The sequence below is a fragment of the Exophiala oligosperma genome (assembly GCF_000835515.1).
Source record: "Exophiala oligosperma strain CBS 72588 unplaced genomic scaffold supercont1.35, whole genome shotgun sequence".
Lineage (NCBI taxonomy): Eukaryota > Fungi > Ascomycota > Eurotiomycetes > Chaetothyriales > Herpotrichiellaceae > Exophiala > Exophiala oligosperma.
In genome coordinates this window covers 18910-42556 of record NW_015622852.1, presented here as the reverse complement: position 1 = coordinate 42556, position 23647 = coordinate 18910, and the positions used below count along the sequence as shown (strand labels likewise).

At 50.1% G+C, this 23647-nt stretch overlaps 7 protein-coding genes across 8 annotated transcripts; 2 read left to right on the top strand and 5 right to left on the bottom strand.

The window, feature by feature from the left end:
• Positions 1-1433: 1433 nt before the first annotated feature.
• PV06_11489 (uncharacterized protein) lies at positions 1434-2542 on the bottom strand. The gene has a single exon (XM_016413175.1). The coding sequence runs from the start codon at positions 2363-2365 to the stop codon at positions 2048-2050; it is 318 nt and encodes a 105-aa protein (XP_016256458.1). The 5' UTR covers positions 2366-2542; the 3' UTR covers positions 1434-2047.
• A 2960-nt stretch (positions 2543-5502) lies between these two features.
• On the bottom strand, positions 5503-6157 carry PV06_11488 (uncharacterized protein; the record flags this gene model as incomplete). Its single annotated transcript, XM_016413174.1, has 2 exons — positions 5503-5801; positions 5860-6157. The coding sequence occupies 2 exons, from the start codon at positions 6155-6157 to the stop codon at positions 5503-5505; spliced, it is 597 nt and encodes a 198-aa protein (XP_016256457.1).
• A 4998-nt stretch (positions 6158-11155) lies between these two features.
• Positions 11156-13053, bottom strand: PV06_11487 (uncharacterized protein; the record flags this gene model as incomplete). Its single annotated transcript, XM_016413173.1, has 3 exons — positions 11156-12428; positions 12591-12841; positions 12886-13053. 3 exons carry the CDS (start codon positions 13051-13053, stop codon positions 11300-11302), a joined length of 1548 nt encoding a protein of 515 aa, XP_016256456.1. The 3' UTR covers positions 11156-11299.
• An 877-nt stretch (positions 13054-13930) lies between these two features.
• On the top strand, positions 13931-15038 carry PV06_11486 (uncharacterized protein; the record flags this gene model as incomplete). Its single annotated transcript, XM_016413172.1, has 4 exons — positions 13931-14311; positions 14375-14468; positions 14530-14609; positions 14673-15038. The coding sequence occupies 4 exons, from the start codon at positions 13931-13933 to the stop codon at positions 15036-15038; spliced, it is 921 nt and encodes a 306-aa protein (XP_016256455.1).
• Positions 15039-15426: 388 nt separating this feature from the next.
• PV06_11485 (uncharacterized protein) lies at positions 15427-17037 on the bottom strand (the record flags this gene model as incomplete). The annotated part of the gene is made up of 2 exons (XM_016413171.1): positions 15427-16338; positions 16393-17037. The coding sequence occupies 2 exons, from the start codon at positions 17035-17037 to the stop codon at positions 15427-15429; spliced, it is 1557 nt and encodes a 518-aa protein (XP_016256454.1).
• Positions 17038-18675: 1638 nt separating this feature from the next.
• On the bottom strand, positions 18676-20655 carry PV06_11484 (the record flags this gene model as incomplete). 2 transcript variants are annotated; one of them, XM_016413170.1, is made up of 3 exons in its annotated part: positions 20504-20655; positions 20275-20447; positions 18676-20217 (listed from the first exon to the last, which is right to left on the bottom strand). In XM_016413170.1, the coding sequence occupies exons 1-3, from the start codon at positions 20562-20564 to the stop codon at positions 18676-18678; spliced, it is 1776 nt and encodes a 591-aa protein (XP_016256453.1). In that variant the 5' UTR covers positions 20565-20655. The 2 variants fall into 2 exon arrangements, with proteins under 2 accessions (XP_016256453.1, XP_016256452.1); XM_016413169.1 differs by having other exon boundaries at positions 18676-20447.
• Positions 20656-20801: 146 nt separating this feature from the next.
• Positions 20802-23633, top strand: PV06_11483 (uncharacterized protein). The gene has a single exon (XM_016413168.1). The coding sequence runs from the start codon at positions 21462-21464 to the stop codon at positions 21855-21857; it is 396 nt and encodes a 131-aa protein (XP_016256451.1). The 5' UTR covers positions 20802-21461; the 3' UTR covers positions 21858-23633.
• Positions 23634-23647: the final 14 nt, after the last annotated feature.

Sequence of the window (23647 nt, the reverse complement as noted above, 5' to 3'; positions counted from 1 at the left end):
TGCATGACATTCATGAAGTCTCATGGAATCATTCCGCATTAGGGCTCCGAAATGAATACGAATAATGTGAATATTCACGAATAAAGACGAATATGAATAAGTCTTGGCGAATAAATGTGAATACGAATATGGACTCGATTGATTGATTGATTGATTCATAGTCTGTCCCAACCGCCCTAGGGCAGTTATGCAGCGTCCAGCTATAAATACAGGCGTTCCCACCCTCTCGCTTCCACGAAGACAAGCAGTCCTTGCCCAGAATGGCTTCCTGCTTTGGCTCCAGCGCAGTACCCCTATATCTATAGTTCTAATAATCGTCCTGTATCTGTGCACTTGTCAGACCTTTCCAGTAGAAACCCTGAAGTGAGAACAAGTGTGATGATGTTTGGAACTACCTATGAGGGTACGGAAGTTACTTATAGCCATACGGCACTGGCTAGTGCAGCAACCGCCTGGTAGGCAGTTGCCACTAGTTGTGATGCTGCCTGCAGCGAGCATCACGTGACCTGGGATCCAACTCTTCCCGGCCCTCCTGTGTTTCTGTTTATTAATGAACACTCGTCTACGCCGGTGTATTATATTGTCGCGGGCGAGGCCGGCTGGAATTGATCCAGAAGTCCCGTCCTCAACATCATCTTGGCTGATGAAACTGCCATTGACGAGCTGCAGAAAACTTGCTTGATGTCCACCCATGGAGTCGTACCTTGTCTTGCTCGTACGAGGTAGAAAGTGTTTGGACTGCGCCCGGTGTGACCTTTTTTGGGTGCACTCGTTACACATACAAACCCTCTCAAATCCAGAGCCTTTACTCCGTACATGATCAATCTCCGGTGAATCATGAAACAGTGTTGGAACCCACCATCCTGCGTGAAGTCTTCGTGTCTACAATCTCCATGAGAGCGGAAGGAAAGAGGCTGAGAACGAATCTTCCCAACAACCCCAGCAACGGCCAACTTCGCAAGCGTCGAGAGAGCCTGACACGAGAAGAAATGCAGACGGAGACAGAGAATAGCCTTCGGGATGGGAGGAGGATGCCGCCTTATCGAGAATTAAGTCGGACGCATCGAGTGTCTGATCGAGCCGCGGGGCACGACGCCGTCGAGAGTGCCGTCGTGTCGTGGTGATCATGTTTAGGGGAGTGTGGCTATTGGGGGTGAGTGAATGTTAAAAAAAGAGGAATTCAGCACTGGAAAACCAATCACAATTAAATTTAGAATATCAATGGATTGTGGTGTGCAACGGCTGGGAGATGGAATGATCAAATCATGAGATATCAAGTTGGAGAAGAATGGTAACTTGGTCCGAGATGGTCACCAGACAGCCTGTAGCACAGAAACAGTCTTCACGATGTACGGTACTTCTTTGGTCAAACCAAATCAAACCAAATCTATATTCACTACACTCTTGGTAGATATCATCTAGATAGTATCTCACTTTTGGACTTCTCATGCATTCTTCTTCGTCAGAACCAAAGGCATCAACAACCAATTCTCACAGTCTTTCCCAAAGTGAACATGGTTGTTCCCGGCAAACATCTCCTCACTCCTGTCGTCCTTTGAATTGTGCTCGAGCAATCCAGCACCTTGGGTGTCACCCGAGGTCAAGAGAGACGATCACCGGGCGACATGACCACGTTTGTCGGCCAGATCTCGACATCCACATGGTACACCTCGCCAGGGACCAGTGGAGAGTAATCAGTGGACAGATCCTCTCCGTGTGGGTGCCATGGATTTTGATGTCTGAGACTCTTTCCGTTGACCTTTCGCAGACCGACCCGAAGACATCCCTTGCTGATTGGGACCGGGTCCCCGAATGTGCCGATATAGAGAATCTTCTTACTCTCGGCATTTAAGCGTCGGATAGTCAAGAAGAGGTCGATATCGCTTGACTTTATTATCGATTCTTCACCAGCAGTGGCGGGCACGTTTAGATGTGCCACGACATGACTTGCGAACTCGGTTTCTTCTGCGAAAGGCACGCTGATGAATTAGGCTAGTTGCTAGTTCTTTAGATCTCCGAGAGCATCGTAAGAGAGCTTGCCTTCTTCTTAACTTGGTTTGTCTTGCAGACCCTGGGATAAAGTTAAGTAGTATTTAGTGTATTTTGTACTAAGGATAGACCATTGAGTGTCGTATTTCGTTAGGCAAGCAGTCTCGGCAGGCCGCGTTATTGTACCCAACATCTCCCATCTGGACCTTGTGTCATACCGTAGATTGTTCTCCCCTGAACAGCCTAAAGGATCATTTCCTTTAAGGGGGGTATCGAGGAAGTTACGTTGCATATCTGCGCATTCTTTGGTGTAGGAGGGTAAGTCATGTCGACCAGTGACAAACCGTAGATACGTATACTTGGAGTTAGCGTTCATCCAGCCTTCAACGTTGCCGCAGAGGTGCAATAAGATGCCACCCCAGTTGCCATGGGAACCTCAATGTCGGAGATATTGTAGTCTTTGGTAGCGTAGTACTCGTCATCCAGGAACCGATTCTTTATGTTGTCGACTGAAGATCTGTTAAGGATATGAGATTATGCTCGGGCTCCTGATTTTTCTTCATTAACTCGTTATTATTATCTTCACAATCATGGCTTCGTCCTGCACATATATATACACACTCTCAGAGGGAGATTCCGAAAATGTATTTACAATGATGACCAAGAAATGACTAATCCTTCTCCCTGTCATCCCACATCGGAGGGCATCTTAACTGAGTCTTCAACAAGGTCAATAGACATCGCTCACCTACGGAATCCCCGACGGCTACCTCGGCGCTATTGCTACGAAATTACACGTTTTAGACGCGTTAATCATGATAATAGCCTAATATAACGTTGGTCTGCTAGAAAGATCGAGAAATCTACGCATTTTCGAAAATTTTGTTTCTGAGCTTGGTGTGGTGTTTTTTGACTAAGCTGAAGATTGATGTTTAAGATAGTACCCAAGATCCCCGCCATTCGTCTCGTGAACGGTAAAACCATTACCCATGAATCGGAAACGATTGGGGCTCCCGTACTCGTAGTTGAAGTCTTCTGTGCGGAAGCTCTCCAACATTTCCTTGTAGTGCAGGACACTCCCGGGATACATGGCCGTGACCCTCCCCTCGTCTTTGCCGTTTTTGTACCAGGACCGACAGCCACTCGTCCACACGGTCCGTTTGAGGAATTCCTGACTGTACGCATTATACTCCATGACGACGTCTGGCTTGACGAGGACGGATCTAAATCAGACCACAGGTTAGCAGGTGATGTCGAACGTTGCGATGGCAAGGAATCTCACTTGATGTCTTGGGTGGCGATCTTCTTGCACCAATTGAGAATGTAGTCGGCAATCGAGTCCATCACCGCCAAGAGGCTTCCATGGCTCACGGGGCAGTTGGGGCCGTTGAAGATGAAATAGTTGGGCATGTTGGCGGCGCAGATACCGAGGTATGACTCCGGTGTGTCCTTCCACTGGTCTGCGAGAGAGATACCGTCGACTCCGGTCAGCTCCCAGTAGGGAGAAAAGCTGACGTCGAAGCCCGTCGCGCAGATGACGATGTCAAAGACTTGCTCGTTGGCCTTGGTCTTGATTCCGCTAGTGGTGAAGGTTTCGAGTTCATCGAAGATGATCTCCACGTTGTTCTTGCGGAGAGCTTCGAGGTACCCTTCTCCCGGGGTGATCGCCGGCAACCTACATGCCAGCTCGGGATGAGTCTGGAGCAAAGGAGCTCGTCATTTTCCAGCCTCTGTTCCATTTGCTGCTTGAAAATCTTGTACGCTTCGGCCTGTTGAGGCGAGTCCTTGAGCAGAGTAACGAAGAACATGTTGAGATGATGCTCGAGAAGCTTTCGGTACTCGAGAAACTCTTCGGGATTTTCGCGAAACTTGCGCTTTTCCTCTTCTTCGTATTGAAAGTTACCGCCAGCTTTAGTCAAATGGGAGAGGAAATTGCTGGTAACCCACGTCGGGCTACGGATATAAGTGGTGATATGAGCTGCGTCCTTCTGCATCCGAGGTAGGATCTGTATGGCCGACGATCCGTTGCCGATGATCGCGACTCGTTTGCCCTTCCAGTCTAAATTTTGGTCCCAATGAGCGCTGTGGATTAGTTTGCCTTGATATGTGTCGATGCCGGCGATCTTCGGCCACTGCCACTTGTTGAGGATGCCGGAGCCATTGACAAGGATGTCGCACTCGTTCTCAATAGCCTCGCCTTGTCTCTCAATCTTTAACTTCCACTTGCCGGAGGGCTGATCCCAAGCGCTTTAATCACCTTAGAGTTGAACTGTACTGGCTCGTCCAATTTGTACCTGACTGTCGTCCGTTTGATATATTCCCAAATCTCCGGGCCTTCGGCGTAGAAGGAACTCCAATCTGGGTTGGGTTCAAATGGAAAAGTATAAATGTGGGCGGGAACCTAGAATTGACGTGTTATTGTCGCATCCCGAATGAGATGTGTAGTACCGAGATGAACTTACATCGCACGCCGCGCCAGGGTATCGGTTCTCTAGCCACGTCCCTCCGACATCGTGATTCTTCTCGTATATGGTTGGATCGATGAATTCCTTCAAGCCCTTCTCGTATTTGTGTTTGTAGGCGAGCAGAAGGCCGGAAAAGCCTGCGCCAATGCAAATCAATTTCAGTCTCCGCGGCTTAAAAGCTGGTTGTTCGTTGACTGGAACCCACGACGACTGCGCCTGAGACGGTGTTGGATCAGAGTGAACTCCATTTGTCGAGGGAGAAGGCCCCATGTCTTGAGAGGTACAGAAGGATCTTACTGATGAAGTATTCCTGACTTGGAGGTAAGATATTTATATCAATCCGCCGACTCAGGAATTTGCCAGTGGAGGACTTTTACTTCCGTAGATTGATAGAACAACCTCGAAAGGCTTATATCCACAGGAAGAGGCCTATGTCGTTCAACGACGACGGTCAGTCGGTCCACCGCGACCCGCAACCCCATCTCTTGTTGCCTTACACTAATCTCTCCGCCCAAGCGCCCTCTACAACATTTCCGATGCGGAGCTCGCGAATGTAAATTTGGTGTGTGGGAAGGACTTTCTCAGTGCAAGAGATGGCGTTCTGGGCACGGATGTTCCGATGCAGGTGAATCGCAGCCCCACACCTCCTCTTCTGGGGCTTCCGGGCCCCAAATAATCTCCGGAGCTGAATTATCTTGGCTGCTCGGAAGTCATTGCAACGCTGGGAAGCAATAGTGCGTCTCCGTCATCCGTTCCTAACAACCCATGGCTTCAAGAAGATCGGGAAGAACGACACTTTGGCGCATATCGCGGAGAAACTTGCGAAAATGAGGAGGGATGCGTCTAGCATGTCGCAAAGACGGCGATAGTAGCAGGGGCGAGCAGGGAATGAGGGTTCCGATTTATGTCTGCAGCAATACATCAATTTGATACATTGGTATGGCATTCACACTGCGTAAAGAGAGAGTACAAGACATTCACATTGCATAAAGAGAGAGTACAAGGCCGAGTCTGTTCATGAGTGGGTGGAAAGCCGTGAATGGTCGCTTTATGTGCCTTCCCAGATGCCGAACACGGGGAGAGTGTCTTCCATCATTTGCAGCAAATAATCGTCCGCCAGGGCAGTGTCTATGTCCCGGTCCATGGCCAGGTTTTCTCCTGTGCCCTCCCGTAAAACGTCGTCCATCCCCTCATAGCCAATAGGTATTCCAGTGGTCGTGAAAGTTGAGATCGACGTCTCAGGGCGAATATCCTGGTTTCGATACGCAGAGCTGCTTGGGGGAGGCGTCAGACTGGGAATACTTCCAGGAATGCTTTCAGCAGCAGTGCCAAAGATATCGCTGTTACCTTGAACAGCTGAGCCAGCAGCCGGAGGACGAAGGAATTGCAACGGTCGCATGGTCACCGACGCGAAAGAAGACGACCGGCAGCTGTAGGGTCCGACTGGCCCAAAGAGCTGGCTGACTTTCTGACTGGACTTGCGCGAGGGCCAATTCGATACTTGCTGGGTCCTCTACGTCAAGCCGAACATATTTGACGCGACTAGGATCAACACTGATAACATCTTGAAGTAGTTGTGATGGTTGCTCACTACGTGCCGTTGCAAATATTGTTTCAACAGAGGACGACGGCTTTTCCAACAGTTTCTGCACCAGCTTCAGACCTAGTCCTCGAGAACATCCGGTAATGAGATAGGAAGCCATCGTGAGATATTTGACAAGATCGAGGAAGTCAGAGACAAAGCGATTTATAGCACAGGCCGGAAAAATCCGAGGGGAATAAATGCTGTGGTTCATGAAGGTCCGAACTCTGGAAGGAGAGTGAGAATATTTGCGAATGCCGCTCGGGTACCAGATCAACTGACAAGGATTTAGGACGCAAGGTGTTTCGGCCGGCAAGATGCCGTTACCACAGCGTGAGCCGGCTCCCGGGATCTACACTGCACTCATGGCAAGCCCAATTCGGGTGATTACTTCCGACGACGCCTTGTGGATATGGAATGTCTTCGAGCCATAGAGGGCCTTGGGTAAGGGAATGAAGAAATACAGCTCGCCTTTCTCAACCTGCCTCTTCACATCCAATCGATCCCACGCTGCGTAGGCTAGTCTGCAACCGCAGAATGGATCTTGCTCTCAAGATGGTTTGCCCCCTTGTCGCCGTGTGAGCATACTGCCGTTATGTAAAGAACCTTGGACTTCATTGGCCCGTCAGGCACCTCTGTAACGTTCGAGGCCGCGTGGCAGAGCTCATTGTTGACATAAATTGACGCCCGTCCAAGAACATGGCTTCTAGTGACTCTATGACAACAAGGACGCGGCCAATTTCCAAAATAGTAGCATGACAACTGGTCGTGTACAGCTTCTGATCGGGAGGTGTGCAGGTTGTGCTCCAGAAAGAGGGCTATACTTTTTGATATGCACAGTATCCGCTGTTGCAACCCTCAGCTGCTCTAGCGTTTCAGCCAAATTTCAATTCTCAGGTTAATGGCCAGATGTGGACAAGCATGAGACCACAAGCAAGACGCCACCAGCAGAGCAATAATTGGTAGCGCTCCAACAGCAGGCCAGTCGGAAATGGCCTTATGGCGCGAAACAGTGACACGAATTGAGTGCTTCCACTTTTGCTCTTACATGTTTGGCCGCGTGATCTGATTCGCCCTATATCCCAAGAGGCTTATCTAGAGACGAGTAGGGCCGGCTGAAAGCAGAGTTCAGCTTTTGGGGGCGGGAACAAGGACAGGGGACGTTCTCCGCTTAAACCGAACAAGCTTTTCACCCCCAACGGAGCGAGTCTCACTACTTATACTCCATGAGGCCTGATCTGCGCACGAATGACAAATGGCCCCCTCTCGAGTCAAGGAGGCCCGGGAGTTTGTGCAGTCTCCAACTGGTGCAAGGAACGGAATGGAAGACTCCCTGTAAGATGGTAGGGCCCTGGAACGCTTTGTCGGAGTTAGCAAGAATCATGCCTTTTGTGCCAATCGTTTCTGGCAAGATATCCACAGTTCTTCAGTATCTACTAGAAGCTCTATTTTCCCTGGAGACCTGCACCCGCACCCATCACGACCATATACTGTTTATACAAGACAATTATCCGTGACCTGAGCAAGTAGGTGGCATCCAACAGGCAGGTCTACGACAACATGTCTCAATTTTACGAGGCGCAAAGCAAACTTCAATCAAACGAGACTAAAACCGGCACGCACTATTTATGCTTTGATATGTTCCAGTGTCGAACTGGCACAACCCTTTGCCGAATGTCTAAAATACTTGCTACATCGGGGCAATCTCGTCTGTATGTACGGAGCAGGAAGATTGCCGCATCAGTTTCGCTACGTTGAGCATGCAGCTGCCCAGACGTCCCTTGTTTGCAGCGTTTACTACTTCATTACGTGATTAACTTTAAAGCCGGAACGATGGCCGCGTAAGGCGTTCGGAAATGATCAGCAGCCGGCTTCGCTATTCTTGGAGGATTCTGGAGTCGGGAGACAATGGGTAGAGAGTGCCTTGAGCCCCGAATGCCCAAGCTTATTAACGATGGGTATCATTTCCCAGCTGAAGCTTTTTCTGCGCTTCTCTCCTAAATGTGCATTCGTGCTGACGTTCCTTAGGACAGGCTGTCGTTAATCATGAAACTTCGGCATCTTCTCTCTCGTCAATACACGGAAGAGCACCTTCCAGGACGCCTGCAAACACTTCCATGGCTTAAATCTCCACTGGAGGAGAAACAACTACAACAAAAAGCCTTTGAATTCGTCAACCGCATCCCAGAGTCCAACCCAAGGGCCGTCCTGAGCTCTCACAATGGCACCGCCCCATCACTCGTACCTCCTGACGCCGTTGACTTTGATCTGCTTGCGGAGAACCAGCAACCTAGGCAAATCAAACTCCCTTCGCAGATGGGAAAACACCTTCATAGCGGCGCTGAACCCAAATTTCGCGTCCATCATGAAGCTTCCAGTATCGAACTCTTCTACGACCTATTTTTCGTCGCAAACTTAGCGACATTCACCAGCAATCATCCTATTGATGACCCAGTTCACTGGCAAGCTATATGGGGTTTTTTACACTTCTGTGGTTCACTTGGTTTCAAACTAGCCTCTACGATGTCCGATTCTCAATCGACTCTGTCTTTTCTCGAGTGTGCAAGGCTCTGCACTTGGGAGTGATGACTGGATTTGCGATCGTTGGGCCGATCTTCCAAACAGACCAATCTGAGAGGGACAATCGAGCTTTTAAGTCTCTCAGCATTATCATGATGATCTCCCGTCTCATCCTGGCTGTCCAATATTGTACTGTGCTCTGGTTTGTCAGGAGCTACCAACGAACTATCCCGCCTGTGGCTTGCACGATCGGAACTTTGTTCATGACAGCGATGATATTTCTCGGGATGACCTTCGGCTTCGGACCTCAACACGGAGGCCGCGCCCAAGACGGATGGTATGTGGTGTCGGTCGTCGAAGCACTCGTAATTCTGGCCATATCCAGTCGGTGGCGGATCTTGAGCTTCAGACATACACGCTTGGTGGAACGAGTCGGTCTCTTGACCCTAATTATCCTCGGAGAAGGCATTATCGGGATGACCAAGTCCCTATCGAATGTTATGCAAGGAACTACAACCGTCACCGGTGGCTCAATCGGTCTGGTGGTTTGTGCCGTTCTCATCATTGTAAGCGGTCACCGGTCACCAGTCCCCACGTGCACGACGCCTTCCACCGCGCGCTGTTCGTACTAACGAACCCCCATAGTACTTCCTTTATATGCTTTACTTCGATCAGATCGACCACGATCGCTTCGGAACAATCCGCCAACAGATATGGAGTCTCTTGCACTTTCCTTTGCACGTCAGCATACTCCTCACGGTCGAAGGAAGCTCTGAATTCATCCTGTTCCGACTTGGGATCGAGCTGTCCGACTGGACGGCTGCTAAAGTTCAAGATTCTATGGACAAGGCGGGAAATGGGCCGCAGCTCATACAAAATCTCAACGACACATTCATTCAGGTGTCCAATCGCTTCACCCGTGTGGCACCGCTGGACTATGACCAGTATTTCAACCAGCTTCAGGCCCTGAACATCACCGACAACTCTGACAATAGCACCCTAGCCCAGGCCTTGGATATCGTCGACGTGATGGTGTCCAACACTTACGCATGGATATTTGATAATCTAGACATTGAAGTGCCCGTTAAAAAGGTTCAAAGCACAGTCACAGGGAACGGGAAGCTAAACAGCATTGGAGCAGTGTTTGGCACTGTATACCTCTACTTTTTCATCGCTGCCGGATGCACCCTTGTGCTCTTATCTGTGATGTACTACTTTGGTAAAACACACAAGACTCGCCATGAAATAATTAGCATTGTCGTTCGGTTCATTGTTGGGGCAGGGCTGGCGCTCCTGACGACGATGATTGTGTCACCAGGATCAAAGGTCTTCGGTGCATTCTTCCTAAGCCCGTGGATTCTCCCGACCGTCACCCTGTGCTACGGCTTGGTGATCTCGTTGGACAATCTGCTGATTTGGACCGGAAACCGTCACTTGGAGCAGGATACCGTCGATTACACCCTGACGGAGGCTACGACGATGGCAGATATCGCCTGAATCTATGCGATCATATTCTATTTGAGCATTCAACTTTGCAAAGGCGGATCATCCATGATGAACTAGAAGTGGATGATGGTTACGAAGAGTACGCGTGCAAGACAGGTGGTTAACCTTCTTCTACATCTTAACCCAACACAAGATTTTGGAGTAATGTCCGACTAATGGCATCTCCAGACCACGGTATCGCTGGGTGAAGGCTAGAGCACTTGGGAACTGCAAATTACTCGGATATTTACCACGACTCTCCTCGAATCCTCTAGAAGCTCAATTCATCACGCCTCGCAGGGATGAGACTATTTTGAATGTGCCACCAATTGTTGCTTGCACCCATGACAATGACCCTGACGCTGGCATTAGCGGATTCAACTAGCAAAGCATAGACTTGGTAGTAGCTAACCTAGAGCCAGTGTAGCCCCGACGGCCTCGAAGTCCTTTCGACCAGCTTGTTTTGAACCCCACGCCTTTCCGAAGGTCGCGATTGTTGCTGGTACGTTTAGAGGCATATTTGACCTTCCATTTAAAAATGACCCTTAGGTTGATGGTCCTTACAATGCGCACCGGATCTCAAGAGGGTACGAAACATATTAATCTCCTTTGAGGCCCTCTCGCATTCACAGGATGTAGCTAGCCAGGCGACCACCCAATACACCCCAGAGAACTCAAAGACGCCGTGATCCTTGCGACTTGCTCGAAGTCGTAGTCAATGGATGGTTATTTGTCATTCTTGGGAGGCCTGAGATGTACAACGAAAAATGTCGGGCCGAAGAGATCCAGCTGTGTGGGGCTTGTTTCGTCCTTTTGTAGCACTTTAGTTGACGCTCCAAAGCCTGTTGGGTCTTTTTTCAGCCCCTCGCGAACTTTGCGGCGGAATACCACCTCAGGGACTCGAAGTGCAGATAGTGCGGATATTACGATCAACTGCCGAGGCCCTTCCGTCGAGGGCAGCGAGAGTTCTACCCCGGTGTAACTCCATGCGTTAACCCACTCTGCTCTCATTCGCACCACATGCTCCCTCTCACATTGCTAGACCACGTCTTTTAAGCCCAAAATGTCCCTTTCATCCTATTATGGTGAACCGGGGGCTTCCTATGCATCTTTGCTGACATAGTGCAGTAGCGTGCTATCTTCCTTTTAATCTGGGATGTCAAAGGTTACAACAAGAGGTTACAACAACCACATACCTCGAAGACAGCCGTAGTAACCTCGACACTAGTCTACGTACACCTGTTCTTGCAGAATCCACCTATGCTACTAAGAATAAACAAAGTAGCGAACCCAACAAAGTTCCATAACCCGAGGTACTACGGGATGAGGCTTGGTTTGAGGAAGGACGGGCGGTAGTCGAGGTTGACGCGATGTTTGAAGTTGAGAAGGCGCTAAGGCTGAAGGTTGCTGAGCTTGGTCCAGCATATGATGTGACAGGGGCTATGGTGCTAGTGACATTTGGAGTGGTCGTCGGTAACATGAATGTCGCCGTGCTGGTTGCGCCTGGAATGCTCGTACCGGTGGGAATGTTGGTGATACTGGAGGTACCTGTCGAATTGAGGACTGCGGTTGCTATCGCGACTTGATTGTTGGTGATATCGTAGACGACGTAGAAGGAACGTAGGAAGGAGTCGCCCAAGATCGTCTGCCCTTCGAGGGATGGGCCCACGCTCAGGAGGCAGAAATTTGTTCCGTCAACAGTCCCAAGAACTTTCGAATCGATGATAGCTGATAAGGGTACTGCCATCGATGGGCCATCAGCCCCTCCAAGCTGGAAATAAAGGCTTGTCTTGTCGTCATCTCTTAGGGAACATGGAACGACCGCATTCCCTTCCGTCCTGTCGCCTAAAACGGCTCCTAAACCTTGGATAAGGTTGTTAAAGGCCTCGTTCGGTAGTTTTGTAAGCGTTGTACCACTATCGAGGAGCGCAAGGTCGCCACGGAAGCCATCTCCCGTCAGTGGGTAGGTGTTTTCACCATCGCTAAACGAGATGTTCGTGAGAGCTACCCAAAATGCAGGGGGGGCTCCATTCAAATGCTGTAGCGGTAGAACAACCAGCTCACCCTTGTATTTGCCGGGATCAATGCCACCGAAGAGAATCGAGCCTATTCCAATCTCAGCGTCGTCCAGGTAAAGACTATACGCAGATCTGTCGATCAGCCCTTGATCTACCATGGTTTCATAGATAGTGGGAGTGGTTTGTAGCCCGTTATCGACAGCCGTTTCGTCTTGCCGATACGAGACCCCGAGTATGCCCTGCCCACTATTGTTGACTTGTGGCCCATCAGCTGTTGTAGTTGCGAGTCCCACTGAGAAATTCTGAACCGTGTTCTGTCCCAGCTTCACCACATCTGTAAAGTAGTACCCAGAATCTTTAGTCCCGTCCCTATCGCCGTGTATTAGAAATGCAAGACAGATCAACATGGCTTGGAGGTAGTGTTGGTAGGCCTTCATTCCAGACCTGAAAGGTGTGGAGAGAACGGATTACAAGGCCGACAGTGCCGAAGTAATTTTCAAATTTCCATGGCTGAGTTCGCAAACGACGTACCCATAGCTGATGGCGAAGTCTTTGGCATCAATGCTGCAGGTAGAAGAGCTATTGGGGTTGAACGCACCCCCAGGACTGACGTTCATTAGTCTTGTGGACCCGAAACGATTCAAAATGATGTACCAGCCGCTGGAAGATCTCTGGCATGCTTCTGCTCCAACCGAGGGAACCCAAAGGTCGCTGCTGCCAGTATCAAGTTGAAGTTCAAAGGGTTGAGGAGGTGTTCCGATCTCGAGGTGGACAGCGTATAACTATAAGGATTAGTAGTATGTCCTCAAGAGTCGTGAGAACGCACCGATCGATCAGGAGATTCAGATACTGCTAGAGCAAATGCGTCTCGTCGCGAGACTGCCGTCGATGTACCACTCTTTCGAAAATCTATTTTCACATGGCCAGCTAGAACGGGGGCGGTAATTCCAGACAATGCGACAAGTGCATGGATGAAGTTACGATTGTAGAGCATTCTGACCGAGACAAGGAAAAAGGATGAGAAGACGACTTTTGTGTGTCTACCGTTAGGAGTGTCCGGGGACGACTGGTTAGAGCAAGCGGACCGGCCGTATCTCATATAGTTGGTCCGATGCGGAATTTCGGAGTGACCTTAATCAATCGAAGGAAGCACGTAAAGGAGCTGGTTTCCAATGCCCGTTTCTGAAACACATGTGCACCTTCAATCTCACTATCCAAATCACCTAAATCCTTCAACGAGCCTCTGCTGCTCCACGCCCGGACCCGCGCTCCTTTACTCAAAGTGATTTATTTGTAATTCCTACGCAGTCTAGCTGAATCTGTCCCAATGGGGCTACTAGTACGGAAACATTGTTTTGCTCGTCTTCCAATACCCAGCCAGTAAGGAGCTCAGCTCGTACATGTACTAAAAATGTACATCTTGACTACTTCGTACAGTAACACCTCATCGACATCGAAGGTGCAGTACTCACGGTTAAGGAGCTAGAATGGTTGCTACACTGGATACACCTAGCCTAGCGTCTTATGCCTTTCCTCTTTTAGCCAATATTTCGAGAATTGAAGCCTGGATGAAGCATTAGAACGGTTGAGCAACGCAGGAGCTCACCAGAGCTCACCAGTGAGTGAGGAACTAGCTATAGTCTGGGCGTAGGCTTTTTCTTCTACTAGCAAGCTGACGTACACAGATGTGGATCTACTGTAAACTTCAACAGCAGGTTGGTGAAGATCTGCAGCCACTCTTACTTATAGTAACTTGCCCAAGAGCTCTTTAATGCTTTGACGATTGTACTGCTCTCATCATATTTATTCAAACAGCATACTATACCGTGGTACTAACAAGAGTATTCTTTTACATTTACCCCCCCATCAGTATGCGCGGAGTCTTTGTTCCTGTAATTGGCGCCTTGGCTGCCACAGCTACGGCCGCCAGTTCGAACACGACCTGTGCCGAAGGCCTGTACATCCTCTGTGCCCGTGGTTCAGGCGAACCCGCCGTCGCACCAAAGGCAGGAACCTACCCTGACAATACCGGTTCGCCCGGAGTACTTGCTCTTCAGGTCGCGCAGCAGATCAAAGGCACCATTATCGCTGGCGTTATCTACCCGGCAACCGATCCCACGGCCACCGGGGCCCTCAATTTGACTGCTTACGAATTGTCAGAGAATACGGGAGCAAAATCTATCGTGGAGGAGGTGAACCAGTACCATTCAGCATGCCCGGATTCCAAAATTGCACTCATTGGCTACTCACAGGTTCGTCCAACATGTCAAGACTCGATACAGGAGGTAACAGATGCTAATATACGTCGGCTGCAGGGCGCTCAAGTAATCCAAGATGCCCTCTGTGGCGGCACCGGCGGCGACTTTAACAGTGATGCACCATTGTCACCAGATCTAGTGGAGAAGAACGGTGAGCAGTCACAATAGCTACATGTCAGTATTTTCTAGAGAACGCAGCTCATGACTTGCAGTCATCGCCATCGCCCTCATCGCCGACCCAACACACATTGCCAACACGACGTACGATCATGGGACAGGCGTTCATGACGGTGTAAGCAATCAATATCCTGCAATGACCGCTTTGGGCAATATCCCTGACTAACCTCCTGTTAAGGTCTTCCCACGGAAGAATACCACTGTGTGTAACCAGTACAGCGGCCTCATGGGATCATGGTGCGGCAGGGGCGATCGCTACTGTGATTCAGGCAACAACGACACGATACACAATCTCGCACCATTAACATACGATACCGATGTAGTACAGTTCGTGGTGGAGAAGTGGCAGAATTCGACATCGCAAGGTGGTTCAGGATCGACCGCGATCGGGACTGCCAGCTCCTCTACCATGGCAGGATCTACAGGGTCACCAACAAACACTGCGTCAGGTAGCGCCAACTCTGCTGCTGGGGCCCCTAGGAGTGGAAGATTGTTAACCCTTCTGGGAACTGGAGTGCTGCTTGCCTTGTGGTCCCTTCATTAATCAGGAGGATGAAACTCGGCGTCTATGTCGTCGCTGCTCGTCATGTAACTTTTAACGGATTCTCTTCCTCCGCGCTCAGAAATAGCTACTATGACTTCTTATCAGAATGATTATCTTACCAATCGCTACTTTCCAATAGTATCGCAATGCAAATCTACCTAGGCATGTTTGAGACTGTTAAAATACGCTCCTACAGTTATTACAAACAATTCAGATAGGGTCGAGATGGACTTGAGGTCCAGTACATGAAAACACACAGTGCCAGTAGAACCCGTCAGATAAGCATCGCAATATACCATATCAGAACAAAGACCTTCCACACATTCCTCGTGCTTTATCAGTCTCCTGGCTTCCAAATTTGTGATTTTCAGGTGTAGCGTATATCTAGTCACCTGCGCTCCAGGTTGCAGATCAACCCCTTCTGGAACGTAAACCAGTAGTTAGACACAGACCAGTCCTGCTCTGGGTGTGTGAGTTCGACATGGTATTGTCTCAGCAGCTCTGGAATGACCTTGTGGATTTCGATCATGGCCATGTTGCGGCCAAGGCATTTGCGGCTCCCAGACCCAAAGGTAAACTCCCAGAGATTGTCCATATGTTTCAATTGTTCCTCATCTGCAGTCAGCCACCGATCCGGATTGAACCGATCCGGGTCTGTGCCAAACGCTGGTGAGCGATTCGTGACCCAAGGATTGATTCCCACGATCGTGCCTGCAGGAATTTCGTAGCCCTCTATAGACAGGCCCTCGGCAGGGACGTGGCGTTCTAGAAGCATGCCGACCGAGGGATGGAGACGCATAGCTTCCTTGATGACGGCGCCCAAGTAGGGGAGAACCGTCGTAGCCTCTTTATATTTTATGGGATGGCTGAGCTCCCCTGCTTTATCTGCGGTATCGATCTCAGTGACCAGTCGATCCATACACTTGGGATGCCGAGAGAGATAGTAGACAATAGCACGGAGAGCGATGGAGGTTGTATCAACACCGGCGAATATGTTCGTGCTCACATGGAGGACCATGTCCCTCAAAGTCATTTCCAGAGGATCAATCGATTTGACCTTCTCCCAGCGGCTGAGCATGTCATGAGCTTCAACGGGGGCCTTAGTTTGCTGACCTCCTCGTTTAGCGGCAGCTCGTCCGTTGATGACCTTGAGTGTGAAAAGGAGGACCGGATTCCAAGTCTCCATTGAAGGCATGAGCCTGGCTAGCAGCGGATTGCCCAGAAGGGCTTTGTGTATTGCTGGAATTTGGCCAGAGACGGCTGCATATGCGAGAAAGCCTTTATTTCCTTCCATCATGGCCTGACATGTGTATTCTTAGCATTTGATCAATTGCGGACGGAGAAAAGTACCTACATCAAGATCCTTGCCTTGTTCCATGAATCCCATCTTGCTGGCAAAGGTCAACTCTCCGACGATGTCAAAGGCAAAATACTCCAGCCAGTCACCCAGATCGACAGACTCGCCTCTCGAAGCGAAGTCACCGAGACGGTCCATGAAAAAGTCAATACAGGAGTCGATAGCTGCCTCGGATTGCAGTAGGCTGGGAAAGCTATAGGCAGCACCAACCTTGCGCTTCTCAATGCGGTTATACTCTGGATCGCGGGTGGAGAAAAGGTTCAGCACTGGCCTCTTTTTCCATGACATGGACTGAATTGGATAGAAGGCAGTTTTTGTGAAGCTCTCCTTGATACCATAAATGATTGGTATCATTGCAGGGTTACCGATTGAGACATGGTTGGGACCGATTCGCACCACGGGACCGTACTTTCCGTGGATCTGGCTGGCTGTGGCATGGGATTGACCTTTAGCGACATCACACAAGCGCCAGAGCCCGGTATATGCAGCCAAAGGGGGTCCCGGGATGTTTCTGAGCCCTCGTTTGAATTTGTTGAAGACTAGTGAGAGCACTAACAGAACCGAGACGAGGGAGACGAGGAGGACTGGATAGGTAACGGCAACATGCTTCATAGATGATGAAACGTTGGAAGTGGCGGCCATATTGCACCAAAGTCTTGCTCAGTCCCAGCAGAGAGAGTCCGGTGTTCAGCAATGATGTAGTGAAGCTCCAGGTTTAGAGTAACATTTTGTAGGTAGTGTACGCCGTGCACGTTCGATTTGTCAGGCCCCCAGTGGCATCTGCGTCGCGGGCGTAGGGAATACGTAAGCGCCCAACTAGGTGACATGTGACATTGCATGAACGAAGGCGGATTGGCCACGAGGCTTCTCAGCATGTACTCCCCTGTCCTCTTTTCGTTTTCCCGCCGGTTATGCTTCATAATTCCAAGAAGAGCTGATCATTTGCCTCTCGCCGCTCTTTTTCAATTCTTCTAGACTCTAGTTGTGTTGTGACTCCTGCGGAGCAATCCTGACGACATACCGGATCCTGGTCGAGTGTTTCTACACACTGTGGCTAGCCAGCGAGATAATATCCGTCACGTTACCATCATCCTCAAGACGTCCCAGATCTCACTCACCACTGGGCCCCAGGTAGATATCGCCAAAATCAGCCGCTTCAAAGCTTCGCTTGCACCGTAGGTGATCATCCTTTTCGAATTACTTTGCGCGCAGCTTCTGAATGATTACTCAGAACTCGATTCCGCATGCGTAGCAACCTGTTCTCGTCCTTACACTGCCACAATTTGCGGGTTTGTTGCCGAAGCTTTTTTTGAGTAGTTTCGGCGATGCCTCGAAGGTTCGGCAGCTGTCGTCCATGTCAAGCGATGTAGGGATCCAATTCAGCTTGTCTAGCCAGCAATATTGTCTTCAATTGCCGCGCCTGCGTTAATATTGAGGAGAACCTCCTCCTGACGTCAAAAGCACCATCTACATCCGAACCGTATTCGATCTGGACGTCGCAGTCATCGTCGTTGAGAAAATGATTGATGTTGGGAATAGGCTGCATTTTGCGCTCGTCAGAGAATGGCGGTGCGATTATGAAGTTGGACATATAGAGAGGGACGAAAATAGCAGGGGCAGAGCGCCTCTTATACCTCGACAGTTTAGTAGATGTACAGCTTCTCCACAAGCCTGGTCGGGCGCCTTTACAATTCACTTCCCAGGATTGTCGACCCCTGAGTGTGTCGTGCCTGGCGAATCAGCGACCAGCGGCCCCAATGACGCATGCTCCTGGTGCTGCACGAAGGATGCCACCACATATCGGCATAATTATGACGAAGGGGCTATGTGCCCGTCAGTATCTGAAGTCCATTGTATCCAATCAATGGGCGCCTTCGATGTGTAATGCAAAAAACAGGTGTGACTTTGAGACATCGGTAGAGATGGTGCAAGGTTGCCTTATTACGCTTTTGCAGCCGACCGAGAATACTAACTTCAGGTGGCCAGGGTAAACGCGATAGTTGGTCGGGCCCCAAGCAACAGATACATGTACGCGCCAGAGAGCGGATGCGTAGTGCAATTTTTCTTGCTTCTTAGACCCTCGTCGTCCTTCCGTCGGTCAAGTGAAATTCTAGGCTCAATCGAGGTGATCTTGGAATTGACTCCCGGTTGACACTTTTCATTTTGACCAGATCAGAAGCAGGCTGTGGTGGTAGAAATTTGACCCCCATGGTTGGCGGGAACCCTTGGGTTCCATGTTGAGCAGTGGAGGACATGACGACTGGAAAGACTTGAGATGCATCACTGCTTGTGCAAAAGCTCTGTGATCTGTTCACTCTGGTGTTTGAGCTGGTCACTCTGCTGTTTGAGCAATTGCACAAGCTCTTTTCGTTGTTGCTCAGAGTCTTTTCGTTGTTGCTCAGAGTCTTTTCGTTGCTGTTCTAGCTGAGTCACCAACATGGTCTCTCGATCCTTTGCATCCTTTCGTTGTTGTTCGGAGTCTTTCCGTTGTTGCTCAAAATCTTTCCGCTGTTGCTCCAGCTGCCGTTGCAGGTTCTGAATCATGGTTCGAAACTCGGCATTCAAGCCCCTCCCTCGCTGCGGTTTGCGGAACCCTTCATCCTGGGATTCGGGCGCACTGCTGTCATCCTGCGAGCTTTGTACGCTGAGGTCGTCGATGTTGGCCGGTTCGAGTGTCCTTGTAAGCGGATCAGGCAGCTCATCAATCACGGCGGTGAGTCGCTTGAGCAGAGCCGGAGCAAAGATTTGGCAAACGTTGAGAGTAAACTGGTAACTGATCCATCTGTATTCGCCCGATTTGTCTCCAACGTTGAGTTCTTTGATTGTCTCGCGATAGTACAACGTGTTCTCACCCTGCACCTCAGGATAATGAGCATAGATGCGCACGCTCCGGTCGTCATGTGAAATGGAATATCCCAATGCCCTCCTGTGCACCTCCGAGGCACAGTTGGCCCTGCGAAAGACGTCCACAATTCCCCTCAGGGCAACGGTCATGCTATGAGCATTCGGTAGATCTGCTAAGTCAAGCCCCTGCTTCCCACACTTCACCTCGCTAGTCAGGAAGGGAAAATAGATGTCCTCGCGCGCCGTGTAGTATGACTTCTCCAAAGGTTCGATGCGGAGCTTCCGGCGCTGAATTTCGGTAAAGTTGGACCATTTGAATCCGTATGTACGGTCCGGCTGCGGTCGGGGTCCATAGAACGAAATTCCTTTGACCCAGGGGTCATTGTGACCTTCGATCAGACCGCGAAATTCTTCTCGACCACTGATGGACAGGTTCTCAACCGATGGGACGAGGAGGGGATGCAGATCGAGATAGACTCGAGCTTCGGATCGGCCTCGAATCAGGGTCTGAAATTTGTCGAACCGGTCATCAAATAACGAATGATCGGGACGCGGTTGGTGCGTGGAGAGAAGCTTCTCGCACAATGTCTTGTCTCCTTTCACGAGACCAGCATCAGAGGGCCGCATAAAACTGCCTTTCGTCTCCAAGACCACCGGGTAGTTCACATCTTTGTACGCCGAGTATTTCTTGTCTGCTGAAACCGTGGATTCCGTGCCGTCACCGGATTGCGAAGGACGGCGGCTTAACGAATCCGAGGACCGAGATCTTTTCGAGGGTGGCAGACTCATGTCGTCTTGGATATCGCATTCCTCGCTAGGTGGAACGCTTGATAACCACTTCTCCACAAAAGCACCGGTGTCCGATGGTTGTAAAGGCGAGCAGGCTCTCTTTGCGGATGGGCGCTCGGTATGCCTATCCGGCGACCTTGTCTTTCGTTCTGGTACGGGAGAGTTGGCAGGAGACGATTCGCGATGTAACTGCGTCACCTTGTCAGCATCTTTCCTCCTGTAGAGACCTTCATTGCATCCACTCACGTCGTCGGTTTTTGTGGCAGACGGAGATGGAAGTTGACGGTGCAGCTTCGAAAGAGGGATCTCAGGAGTGAGGTCTTCCACAAAGGAATCTGGAGAGGCGTGTCGAAGGTCAGATAAGCGGCGAATCTTGTGAGGACGGTCGCCGTCGTCGCTCTGCACGGCGTGTCGTTTGTCTAGAAAATGTCAATGATCCATTGATCCTGCGTTCCCACTCGTTCGAAGCTCTTACCGTGCAGATTGGCCTGTTCGTGACTCTGCACGTTCGTGGCCTCTGTATCGGGTGATCCCATGTGTTACAGAGGAGAGCAAGCGCTCTCACATCAATCAGCACAGTGTCATGTCGGTCTCTTGAAGAGTCGAAGCCTTCGGGTCCGTTGGCACAGGAAAGAGCGCAGGCTGAGGCGAGTAGCACTGTCATCCAATCAAGTAGGCTAGGTTCGGTGTCACATGCGACCTGCCGAGGGCGCTTATTCATCTAGGCTAAGGACAGGCTGCGCCGTCAATCACGACCACTTCAATCCCGTTTTGCTTTTCGCATGCGTGTCGCGACACAATTTTTGAACTACATGCGCCGACTTCATTTGAACAGGTAGTTCACTTTCGAGAGCCCATCCCTCAGAGGTTCAAAGACTGGCCGATGACGTGTGTGCGTGCTATTTTTTGACAAGGCCATTTTGTTTACACTATCAACCTCCGGCGGTCATCTTGACGAGTTCTTAACGAGTCTTGTCGCCCTCATCTTATCTCCCACTTCTGCCGCTTGAAAGACAAAGTGTGCTTTCTGGAGCGCGAGAGGAAGTTAAGAGACCGACAACCGTTCCATCCATTGAGACCCTCAGTGTTTGAATCTATCTGTCGATTTCGCAGATTGGAGTATTGGCATAAAACGAAACGCCTTCCTCTGTTGAACACACTAGATCCAGTCAATACCGCTGACAAGTGGCCAGCAAATCTCATCGTCACCAATTCCCACCCCACTTCTCTTTAATGGCTTTTGCCCACGACAGTCACCTCCCTCACCGAGAACAGCAAACCGCGACCCTGTCAAACTTGTCTCCAGGCGCCTCAACGTTTTCGGCCGTGGAACCTGCGCCTTCCCTACGTCATGCCTGCTTCTTCTTCTCCTCGCTTGTACCCTCTGTACGACGACCCTGACCGCTGCATCGCGTCGTCCTTTTCCGTCTAAAATGGCTCCTCCTTGTCCACCTGATGCCTTCCCTCACAAGACTCCCTCGACATTATCCGCCCATACACCTAGAGAGAGAACAAGAGACAAAACCCGATCGCTTGGACGGTGCGGTGCAGACTGGTCGGCAATGGCCACACAAGAGAATGTGCGCTGGCTGATAAGGTTGAGTTCATTGACAGTGACGCAGATGAAGCTGTTAAGATGTGGAAAATGCCACCCATGTTCTATCTATACATGCCTATTTGATGTTCAGTCGCTACCGCGATTAAGAGCAGAGCCACTACCAAACTCAACACGATGCAACTCGGGGATGACATACTTCATAGTCTACAAACAAGGCGGTTCAAAAGCGCCGGCGGACATATCATCGATGCATGAATACTGTCGTGGGTGATTATTGCCTGTCCGACTCGAGATTGTCGGTACCTGGGATTTTGTGGATTTGAGGACCTCCGCAGGCATTCAAGACCTGCACGCACATCACGATTCAAGATCGAGTCACTTAGCTCTTACAACGGTAGGAATAGACCGCATTTGACATGGACGTCGCCAACCGCCATGAACCAGAACTCATCCTTCCTGGTGTGCAGCATTGGTGCTGCCTCTCCTCGTATGGGGGTCTCATCCAGAGTCGATCTGCTTTACAAGAGAACGTTGTGACACTACTGTCGTAGCTGGTGCATCATCGGCGTGCCGACCTTCTACCGGCAATGTCAGACGAATGTTTAGCATGAATTTTTCATTCCAAGATTCTCCATGTCAGACTACGACGGAGAGACACCGACTCAGACAAGATTCAGTGTACAAGACGAAAATACGGCCGGCCAATGTACTGTACTGTACAGTACCAGCTTCTGCCTTACTGTAAGAAGGAGTGTCTCAAAGGCCCATGGTGAGTGAAGGCGAGGTCGAGAGAGGGAGTGGGTTGGTAGGAGACAATGCTGACGCCTGAGAGGGGTGTGACCGTCCTGTTCGTACAGTACAGTCTTGTGCAAGCACATGTCAGAGGACAAGGGGAGCGAAAAGTGGTCAGTGCGAGAATCCAGGGCTCCACTTCACCCATCCATTCAGTGCGTCCTGTCCTGTCCTGTCCCCTTCCCTCAGTCTACAGTACAGTACTCTTCCTTTATCCTACCCCGTTTGAGGAGCAGAAATCACCCTGCGACGGTCAGATCCTTGGGTGAGACGCCTCTTTGAGTTAAACCTTGCCCTCCAGCCCAAGAGGATTGACTTTGCAAAAATGACTCACTTTCGAATGGCCGGCTGCCACAGTATTTGGAATCAAGACCAGGAAAACGGCATGATCCAGCCATTCTAGCTTTTGGCCGATCAATGATTTCTAATGCTTATTCCCTTTTGGTGCAAATTTCAAGAAATAGTGAGACTACTGTAGTCCTACACTGTACTGTGCGAGATCACAGTCAGATGTTGGTAAGTGCGAGAGCATGTGGGCTCCACTCCATCTATCATGTTCATCCTGTCTCTCCGACCAGACCCCTCTTCCCTTTCTTCCCTCTTCCTTCATTCCTTCCCTCTCCCTTCTTTCTTTCTTCCTTCCCTCTTCCTCAACCTTCTCTCATCAGTTCACAATCACTGAACGTCGCTTCCGTTCGTCTACGCAAGAACCCGCGCTACAAAATCCACGCTACGTAACCAAGAAGATGAGCTTTATTGCCGTTATAAAGTCTCCAAAGGACGCAGCTGAACGAGACTGGACGATAGGCATACCAAAGCTTCGCTGCCCTGTTCAGCGGAAACGCCCTGAGGTGGCCAGTTTCCGGTGAAAAACAGAAGGCGAAATCAACAAATTCTGATTTCCCGTTGATCTTTGCTCTCCAGGACCAACTGAGCCAAAGACTCGCTCCCAAACAGGATCAGCAGTCAAACTTCTTGATTCCAGGGTCGAAATAACGACGCGAAATCAAGTATCACTATGTTGCTATTTCTCCCTGTCATCCTGGGCAATTTCAACACTCTGATTAGGTCCTTGAGTGAGTATCGATCAGAAAGCTACAAAAGGTCGCAGTCACAGTGAAAGAAGGCCTCAAGCATCCCAAAATGGCAAAAATGAAAAAAAATCGACAATTTCTTTGCTGCCAGCTGGTTGGCAGCAAAGAAATCGTCGCAAAAAGTCCCGTATAATCTAATGAGAACAGCGCGATTTACTCTCTCTTTCGCCCCCCT

Excerpts from the sequence above, each read along its gene's own strand:
- PV06_11489 (XM_016413175.1), bottom strand. The coding sequence starts at position 2,365 with ATGAACGCTAACTCCAAGTATACGTATCTACGGTTTGTCACTGGTCGA.
- PV06_11483 (XM_016413168.1), top strand. The coding sequence starts at position 21,462 with ATGGCTCCTCCTTGTCCACCTGATGCCTTCCCTCACAAGACTCCCTCG.